We start from the raw sequence: 9295 nt of genomic DNA, 5'->3' as shown, positions 1-9295 counted from the left end.
CTGCAGCAAGGTGCTCCTTAAGGTCCCTTCCCACCTAAACCATTCCATGGTTGTAGAAGAGGAAAAACTCTGGGGTTTGTGTTCAAAAACCTGGATATCCAGCGTATTTCCATTTGGGATGATGTGACCAGAAGGTCTGGTGGCTCCTCTCCTCCATTTTGGACAAGTTTGAGGTGCTGTTAGATGAATGTCTGGGATGTGGGAGGCCTGGGACACTCCCCAGCAGTGTTTGGCTCCTGTATGTGCCTAAAGGGGATCCAGGAGAGCTGGAGAGGGGCTGGGGACAAGGGATGGAGGGACAGGACACAGGGAATGGCTCCCACTGCCAGGGGGCAGGGATGAATGGGAGATTGGACATTAGGAATTGTTCCTGGCAGGGTGGGCAGCCCTGGCACAGGTGCCCAGAGCAGCTGTGGCTGCCCCTGGATCCCTGGCACTGCCCAAGGCCAGGCTGGACAGGGCTGGGAGCAGCTGGGGACAGGGGAAGGTGTCCCTGCCATGGCAGGGGGTGGAACAAGGTGACCTTTATGATTCCATCCAGCCCAAACCATCCCCTGGCTGCACGAAAAGCTCAGAAACCTTCTGCAGCTGGCCCGGGACCCCTCGGCCACGGCCCCATGAGGGGGTTCCTGGCCAGGGGCTGGTGGGGAGCACCTGGAGCCAGCTCAGAGCTTTCCCGGCGCTTTCTGGGCGCTCCTGTCACCTCCGCCCCAGCCCTGAAGTGCAGCCCCCCCTCCTCGGCTGGCCAGGCACTAATTGAAAAGCCTAATGAGGTCCCAGGGGTCTCCTGCAGAGATGGAGCTAATTAGGGGCTCCAGCATGAGCACTGAGGTTTCTTCAAGCCCCTTTTTTTCGGGGGCTGGAGGGGAGGGCACAGCAGATGTCCCGTTACCCCGCGGTACGGCGGCTGCTCCGCGTCCTCCGGGCTCCTGCCAAAGCAGCTGGTGCAGAGGCAGTGGCTACACTTAATACATTTTAATTAGCATCATTAAATTCTTCCATTTGCTAATTGTTTCTCCTTTTGATCCTTTATCCTGACCAGATTAGCCCTCGGGGGGGAAGGGGCGGGATGGGGGGCGCAGACATGTCGGAGGAGGTGAGGACTTTATTATCCTGACACCAGACCTTGGGACACCGCATTAAAACACCCCAATTAGTGTTAATTAAGGCCAGATTTGTGCGTCCAGCCTGCTCTCGGTGGCTACTCTCGGAAAGAGCCATCCCCAAAAAGCGAATCCGCAGGGATTGGTGAGGGCAGCGCTGCTCAGGTGACAACGTGCTCAGGTGTTGGGGTGGTCCGAGACCCCCTGAGACCCCCTGAGACCCTCCTGGGGTGGCCTGGGCCAGGAGCTGCACCCCGTGGTCCTTGTGGGTCCCTCCCAGCCTGGGCTCTCCCCTCAATCCATGAGTGGTCCTGGACTGCTGGAAATGCAGGTGAGCTCAGTGGGAAGAAATGATATTGTCTGACTCCAGCTCAGAAGGCTGAATGATTTCTTTATTATAACTATGCTATAATACATTAATATGCCATTTAAAGGATATACTATAATATATTACATTAATTATATAATTACTATATTACTATCATACATTAATATACTATTTAAAGGATATACTATAATTATATTAATATACTATTAATATACTGTTTAATTTACTATTTAAACTACAAACTTACTTCTAACTACCCTAACTCACACCTCCTGACCTTCTTTTTGAGAGTCCAGCCACAAGTGGATCTGATTGTCCATCAGGCTCAAACAATCCTCACCAGAATCCAACCAGGCACTCACCCCAGGTAAACAATTCTCCAAACACATTGGACAGGAGAAAAACAAGGAGCAGAAATAGAAATTGTTTTATCTTTTTTCCCTCTCTGCTGCTCTATGGAAAATGCTAGAAGAAGAAGAATGTGCCTGCCACACCAGACCAGCAGCTCCATCAGCAGCGAGGTGAGGGGAGGTCACTGGTCCTCTTTATCCTCTTTGATCCCGCAGAAGTGTCGGATCCTGGTGCCAGCCACCGGGCTCTGGGCTGGTGCCAGCCTCATCCACGGGATTCCGGGCAGAATTCCATTCTCAGAGGCATTGTTGTAAATCCAGAGGAACTTGGCCTCTGCTCAGTCGCTCTTGACTTCCAGGGGGCGAGTGAAAGCTGAGCATGAGAAACAGCCTCAGCTCTCTGTGTAAACCCCAAAAAGCATTGGGCCAGCTCTTCTGGTCTCCTTGGAAAAGGCTGGCACTGGCGGAGCCGAGCAGCAGGGATTGCTGGGATGTGTTGAATTGGACTGAGATTCCCCAGAGATTGGGAAAAAGAAACCACGAGGGAAGAAAATCAGCCAAGGCAGGATCGTTCCTCAGTTATTCCCCAGGCACCGTGTGGGACCTGGCTGCTTTCCATGGGATTTTCCTGGTTTAGGGTTAAATGGAGCAGGCCATGGACACATGGAAGGTTGTGATTCCTGCTGGGGACAGGTTTCTGGATATTTAGCCCAGAGAAGGAAGATTTAGCAGGCTAAAGCAGATAAACTGCCAGAGGTGAACAGTCCTGGGTGCCTGCTGATAGGCACAGCCGATTTCCTGCTCCGCTGGGAATCCCTGCTGTCAAATGGGACGTTTGACTCAAACCGGCGGGGTTTACCCCAAAATGCGGTGGCTTTTACCGAAACCGGCGGGTTTTACCCCAAAATGCGGCTGCGCCCGCCAGAGGGCGCCAACCGCCCCCCGAAGGGGCTCCCCAAGCCCCGCCCCCAGCCGCAACAAGCCACGCCCACTCCACACGGCCACGCCCACAACCCCGCCCATTCCCAGGCCCCGCCCCCCGCGCCGCTCTCGCGCCTCCCGTCTCGCGAGAGCTGCGCCCGGAAGCGGCGCTGAGGGCGCGTCCGCCATGGCGGCCCCGCGGGTGCGGCCGCTGCTCCCGGTGCTGCTCCCGGTGCTGCTGCTGCTGGGGCTCTGCGCCGCCGGTACGCCGGGCCGGGGGCTGGGCTAGGGGCGGGAGGCGGCAGCGAAGCCCTTGAGGGGGGTGGGTCCGGCCCCGCGCTCGCTTTGGGGACCTCCTCCGCCCGTGCGTTCGGTCACCCGGCGCTCCCCGCCGCCCTCGGTAACCCCCGGTTCCCCCCGGCTCCTGCGGCGTGTCCCCCCTTCCGCAGGGGTTCCCCTCTGCCCCCAGCCCTCAGTGCCGACTGACGGGGCTCCCTGTTATCGCTGCAGAGCCCGTGCAAACCGAGACCAACGGGGACCGAACGGACACCGGAGGGAGATCTTCCACCGTGCCCGAGGGAACCGGAGCGGCTGGCAGCACGTCCCCAGGGAACGGGAACCAGCAGGACAGCAATGACTCCAACGGCAGCGACCCCAAAACTGACACGAACAGCACGACCAGCGTGGATAAGAAAGGCAGCGAGCAGCAGAACAACAGCGTCACTGGAAACGGCGGCGGCGACAAGGGGAAGAAGGAAAAGGATTCAGAGAAAGGCAGCAGCGCGGGGGCTGGCCAGGACGGCAATGGTGCAAGTGGCAGTGGTGGAAACAGCGGTGCAGGAGGGGGGGGACAAGGAGATAAAAGCCAGACAAGCAGCAGTGGTGGCCCAGGCAACACGGGCAGTGGTGGCCAGGACAGCACTGGAGACAACGGCAACTCAAACAGTGGCACTGGTGGCAGCCAGAACAGCGACAACAATGATCAGAGCAGTGTCAGCGAGAACGGCCAGGGTGGCAACCAGCCAGGGGCCACTGAGAACGGGGACAGCGATGGCGAGGAGGGCAACAGCACGAGTGGCAGCACCAACCAGAACCAGGGCACCAACCAGAACCAGGGCACTAACCAGGGCAGCACCAACCAGAACCAGGGCAGCACCAACCAGGACAGCAAGGACAAGAACGGCAAGGAGAGTGACAGCACAAATGGCAGCAACACCCCAGACAACACCAACAAGGACCAGGGCAGCGCCAAGGAGGGCAGCAATAGCAAGGACAGCAAGAGCACAAATGCCAACGACACCCCAGAGAACACCAACGAGGACCAGAGCAACAACCAGGCCCAGGGCAGCACCCAGAGCGGCACCGAGCAGGGCAGCAGTGACAGGGACAGGAATGGGCACACCAGCGGGGCCACCAGCCAAGGCAGCAGCGGTGGGCAGCAGGCCCAGGCTGAGAGCCAGGGCAGTGCTGCTGAGCAGCAGCCTGACAGCCAGGACAGCCCCAGGAACTCGCAGGAGGAGCAGAGCCCTGTGTCACACCCAGCTCCCTCGGACGACAGCTTTGTGGAAAACGAAGAGAACGCCGAGGAGGATGTGGCCAAGGCTGAGGAGGGCAGTGACAGCTCCTTGGAGCAGGACAGGGAGAGGAATGCTCCCTCCCTGCCCAGGGCCCGCTCGGAGAGCAGCCACTTCTTTGCCTACCTGGTGACCACGGCGGTCGTGGTGGCAGCCCTGTACGTGGCCTACCACAACAAGCGCAAGGTGAGCAGTCCTGCTCCAGCCCCGGGCCTGGGGAGGGACCTGCCCGGCCCTTTCCCCTCGTCCTGACTGGCTTCTCACCAGTATCTCCCAGTCTGCTCTGCGTGCGTGTGCTCCCACAGCACTGGGAGGAGCGGGAGGGTTGGATCTGGTGGGAGCTGGGTGTTCTCAGCCCTGCTTCTGATTTTCACCTGGGAGGTGTGAGATCCCTCCATCTCATCTCTGACAGATTCCTGCTCACAGTCTTCTGTACACCAACACAAAGTCGGGGTTGTTTTCCCTCACATAAAGCTGGTTTTGAGGGAGGACAAAAAAAATTAATTCTTACTGTTTTCTGCTTGTTGAGCAAACCTCATTATCCATCTTAGTAATGGGTGTGTTGGCATTTACGTGTTTGAAGTGCTTGGTCACAGGAAAAGGGTTGTGGGAGCAGGTGAATGAAAAATCAGAGATGAGCCTGTGTTGGAAGCTGCTGTTCCACTCACTCTGTCTCCATTTTTCTCTCTCCAAAGATCATTGCTTTTGCTCTGGAAGGAAAAAGGTCAAAAACCGGTCGACGGCCCAAATCTGGTGATTATCAGAGACTGGACCAAAAGGTGAGACCCAGCCCAGAGTGGGGGTTGGCGTGCCTGGTGTGTGCTGGAAATACAAAATATTTCACCAGGCTGCTTTGCATCAGGAAGGGTCCCAAAGGCCCTGCTGAGGCAGTTTGGAAAGCACAGTTTGGTGTGGAAACAGGGTTTTGCCAGGAAGTGGAGACAGTAAGAGTGACAAGTGCTGGCAGAGCACAGATGGGACAATCTCCAGCTGGGCTGTGCTGACTGATTTGTCACCGATCCAAACGACTTGTCAGAGAGCATTTTAGTGGCAGAGGGTAGGATTTGTGGAGAAATCCCTTTCTTCTCTCCCTAAAAACTTTGTTCCTCCTCTTGCCACTCAGGGCAGATGTGCCTGTAATTGTTTTCTGCCATAGGAAGAGGAAAGTTAGGAAAAAAAAGCAAAAGCTCGTGTTTGCTTTGGGAGCTTCTCAGCCCACTCAGGTCTGGACAGAGCAGCAGAGCAATTCTGAGCTTTCAGGTGGTTCCAACCTTTCCTTTTGCCTTTCCAGATCTAGATTCCTCCTCCTCAGATGGTGACGGGGATGCAGTGCTGCCACAGCTGGATTCCAGTCCACGGGAAGGAGGGGAAACGCTTTTTGTTTTGCACCTGCACCTTGATAAAACCTCTCACTTCCCTAAATTGCTCCTTTCCCAGCTGCCTTGTTTTCCCCCGGGTGTCTGGCTGCTGGAAGAGCCAGACCCAGGATTTCTGTGTCCCAGTGCAATGGAATTTGCCATCTGCTGGACTGACCCCTCCTTTTGGGGGGGAATTAAGGATCTGCTGCACAATGAGCCACGGGACTGTCCCTTGCCCGGGAACGAAGCTGCCTTGGCCTCCTCCTGCCCCTCCTTGTCCATCTGCTGGGTTGGGAGGCTCAGGTTGGGAGCAAGTGAGTTCTCTTGCGCTTGTTTGGAACTGACCCAGCACGGATTTGGATTTGGGTTTTCTCTCCCTGATCAGTTTTCCAGTTTCACACCCAGATTCCCTTTTTCACACACGCCTTTGGCCATGCTGAAGCAGTTTTTGTAGCTCAAACCCCTCGTGCTCCATGCAGGTCTTTTCCCTCCCAGTCTGCACAGGGGGTGTTGGTGGTGGTGTGGAGGAGGGGTCAGGCTGGGGGAGCTCCATGCCCTGTTGGGGTCAGGGATTTGGATGGGAAGATTGCTTCCTCCCCTTGTCAGGAAGGAAGGGATGTAAATCCCTGAGGAGTTTGGGATGAGGGAAGCTCCCAGTCCCTCCAGTTGTGTTGGACTGGCACTGGTCAGACCAAGGGGTTGGTGCCCCATTACACCTGTGAGGTAGTTTTTCATTCCTGCAGTTCTACTCCCCAGAAGTTTCTAAAGGCTGGGATGTTTCTGGAGAGGGCACAGAGTACCTGCTTGGCTCCTGCTTTGGATTTTTTCCAGAAAAAAAAAGGATTTGAGGGACCCAGAGCTCCTCGCATGGGCACCCAGCTGTGCCAGGCCTGTGCCAGTCCTGCACTCACCAACTGACTGCACGGGCAGAGTCCCAGGATGGTTAAATTCCCTCCTGGGGGGCTTTTTCCTGGCATTCCCAGGCTTGGGAGCAATCAGCTCCGTGCCCTGTGGTCACCTTGGACACGGGCAGAGCCATTCCCTGTCACTGTGAAAGCTCAGCTCTGGTTTTGGGTTTCCTAACGGTTCATTCCGAGAGGGGAGGGAGGGCTTGGCCTTCTCCAAACCCTAAAGCCATCCTTTCCCTTTTTGCTGGCTCTTGGCAAGCGTGAGGGTCCCTCCTGGCTTTAAAGAGTCCTCAGAGTTTCCTTAGGAAACACCTAGGATGCTAAAAGGACTTCCAGGAGTTGTTCTGGAGAGCAGGGGGGTGGAGGGAAGGGAAATAGGGCCGGGAAAAAGGGTGGGAAGCTCCTGCACCAAACCACCCTGCTCCCTGTGGGATCAGCCAGGCTGGGGGGCTGCTTTAGGCTTGGGGAGGGGGACACTGGCTTTTTGGACTCGGCAGGGAGACAAAGTTATTCCAGTGTGTGGAATTCCGTGTGCTCCTGGGCTGCTCTGGTCAGGATTTTTGGAGTGCGTGTGCTTTTTGGAGTGTGAGTGCTCTACGCTTGCTTTGTCCTGGTTTGTGGGGTTTTTTAAATGAATAATAATTGAGAAAGGCTTTTTATTTTTTCACCATCTACTTATTTTCTGTCCTGGGAGCTGTTTCAAGCCCTCTCTTGCTGCAGGCTGTGGGAATCCCGCCCTGCTGCCAGCAGGGGAGGGAATATTTTGACCTCAAACAGCTCGATCCCAGGCTGAGCCAAGCATTCCTTTGGGTGATGAGGACACACCTCTCGGGTCTGGGGAGAGGCAGCTCTCACAGCAGGCTGACTTGCAGGGTTTTCACCCCAGTTCTCCCCACCAGCACTTCCCGAGGCTGGTGTGTTCTGCCAACAGTCTGGGCTGCCCCAAACCTCTGGGCATTGCTCCCAGTTTATTGAGATTTATGGTGTTTTTGCAACGTGTTCCCAAGGGATCAAGGTGCACAGAACCTTTTCCCTTTGGACACGTGTTTTCCATGGATGGTGTCTGTTGGTACAGAGGGTTTTTTGCCAAATATTTCTACTTTTTAGGCTTGAATCAGCACACGATTTGTTTTCTGCTGCAGTGAAATGCACCTTGCTTGGAAGGATCAGAATTTTTTACAGTTCTTTATACTGGTTTTTTTTTTTTTATTTTCTGTGTGGTGAAATCAGTAAATGGATTAAAAATAACCCAAAAGGTTGAGTTTTCACTTCTCTCTTCGTTTTGTTTTCTTCACGTTCTTTGCATGGTTTTGGTCGACACCTGGCACCAAAGGTGCAGGGTGGCTCCTCTTTATGCAAAAGGCCTTTTTGCTGAAAACCCCTGGTTCAGTGGAGCTGCCGGTGCTCAGAGCTCCGTGTGCAGGCGGAAGGAGCCCAGACAGGCCCAGGCCGGAGCGGATTTGAAGTTTCCAGTCTGCTTTCCAGGGCCCAGCCAGCCCAGCGAGGTCAGGGCCCAAGAGGAGATTAAACTCTTCTGCACAGAGCTTAGTCCTGAGCTCTCCTGGATTTCTTCTTTCCCCTGCAGAGAGCACCAGGGGCAATCCCAGGATGTCCCAGCTCCTCCCAGCTTGGGAGGGAGGAGAAGGTGCTGCGGGAACTCTGGGGAGTGTTTCCTGCTGCGAATGGAAGAAAGTCCCTCCTTTCCCTGCCTCCTTTCCCTCGCAGGAGGAAATCCTGCCTTCCTCTCCAGTCCCGTCACAGGGTGTGCCGCTGCGCATGGGGCTCCTGACAGCTTGCAGGCGGAAAAAAGGGTGAAAATGGGAGCTCAGAGGCAGATTCCCATGGGGATGTGGGGTTGGAAGAGACCTTACAGATCCCCCTTGCTGCACGGGGCTCAGAGCTCCGCTCTGCTCTGTGTCCTTAGGGTGACTTCCCAAAAAACCCACGCCTTGTGCTCCAAGAGCTCGCCCTGGTCTGGGAGAGCCCCAGAACACTCTGGCAGGCAGGGCAGGTGCGGTGGGGCAGGAACAGCCCCTCGGGTCCTGTCCTGTCCTGCAGTGGGGGCATCCCAGGGCTGGGAGTGCCCCTGGGGTCATCTGGGGGTGACTGCCCAGGAGCCGAAGTCCCTGAGTGGAAATAATGTCAAATAAAATCAGAAATGCTTTGCCAGCCGGGTTGGGCTCTGCTTATGGGGCAGGATTGAGACATTCTGATAGAGGCAGTGTAGCAGAAAGGCCCTGAGGGTGGAGGAGGCTTCATGCATGAGAAACTGTGCGAAACTGGGCGAAACTGGGCGAAACTGGGCGAAACTGGGCACGGGGCTAGGGCTGTGCCCTTCAACCCTCCTGCTCCTGCGCTGGAGAGTGCAGCAGATGGGGGCTGGGCTCTGCTAACAGGGTGAGAGGGAACGGCCTCAAGCTGTGCCAGGAGAGGTTCAGGTTGGATTTTGGAAGATTCCTCTATGGAAACAGCAGTTCAGGCCCTGAGCAGGGGTGGAGACCCCATCCCTGGGAGAGGGTTTAGCAGCTGGTGGGTCAGTGGTGGCCTTGGCAGTTGGACTTGGTGGTCTCGGGGCTTTTCCAACCCAGGTGATCCCACGGTTCTGTGAAACGCTGCTACCCCAGTGAGCCCAGCCTGCAAACCCCGATAACCACCCAGGGTGTTTTTTATCTCATCTTCTCTTGAAAGCTTTGGGTCTTGCACGGCCTCCTGAGCAAACAGGTGAACCTGAGCTGATCTCACAGCAGGTATTT

At 55.9% G+C, this 9295-nt stretch overlaps 1 protein-coding gene across 1 annotated transcript; it reads left to right on the top strand.

Annotated features, from left to right (window-relative positions):
• Nucleotides 1–2818: 2818 nt before the first annotated feature.
• On the top strand, nucleotides 2819–7810 carry TGOLN2 (trans-golgi network protein 2). The gene is made up of 4 exons (XM_030290109.4): nucleotides 2819–2965; nucleotides 3213–4462; nucleotides 4972–5055; nucleotides 5568–7810. The coding sequence occupies exons 1-4, from the start codon at nucleotides 2890–2892 to the stop codon at nucleotides 5571–5573; spliced, it is 1416 nt and encodes a 471-aa protein (XP_030145969.4). The 5' UTR covers nucleotides 2819–2889; the 3' UTR covers nucleotides 5574–7810.
• The last annotated feature ends 1485 nt before the right edge of the window (nucleotides 7811–9295 follow it).

The sequence above is a fragment of the Taeniopygia guttata genome, chromosome 22, assembly GCF_048771995.1.
Source record: "Taeniopygia guttata chromosome 22, bTaeGut7.mat, whole genome shotgun sequence".
Lineage (NCBI taxonomy): Eukaryota > Metazoa > Chordata > Aves > Passeriformes > Estrildidae > Taeniopygia > Taeniopygia guttata.
The sequence above is the reverse complement of the archived record's forward strand: the minus strand, read 5'-3'. Positions and strand labels throughout refer to the sequence as shown.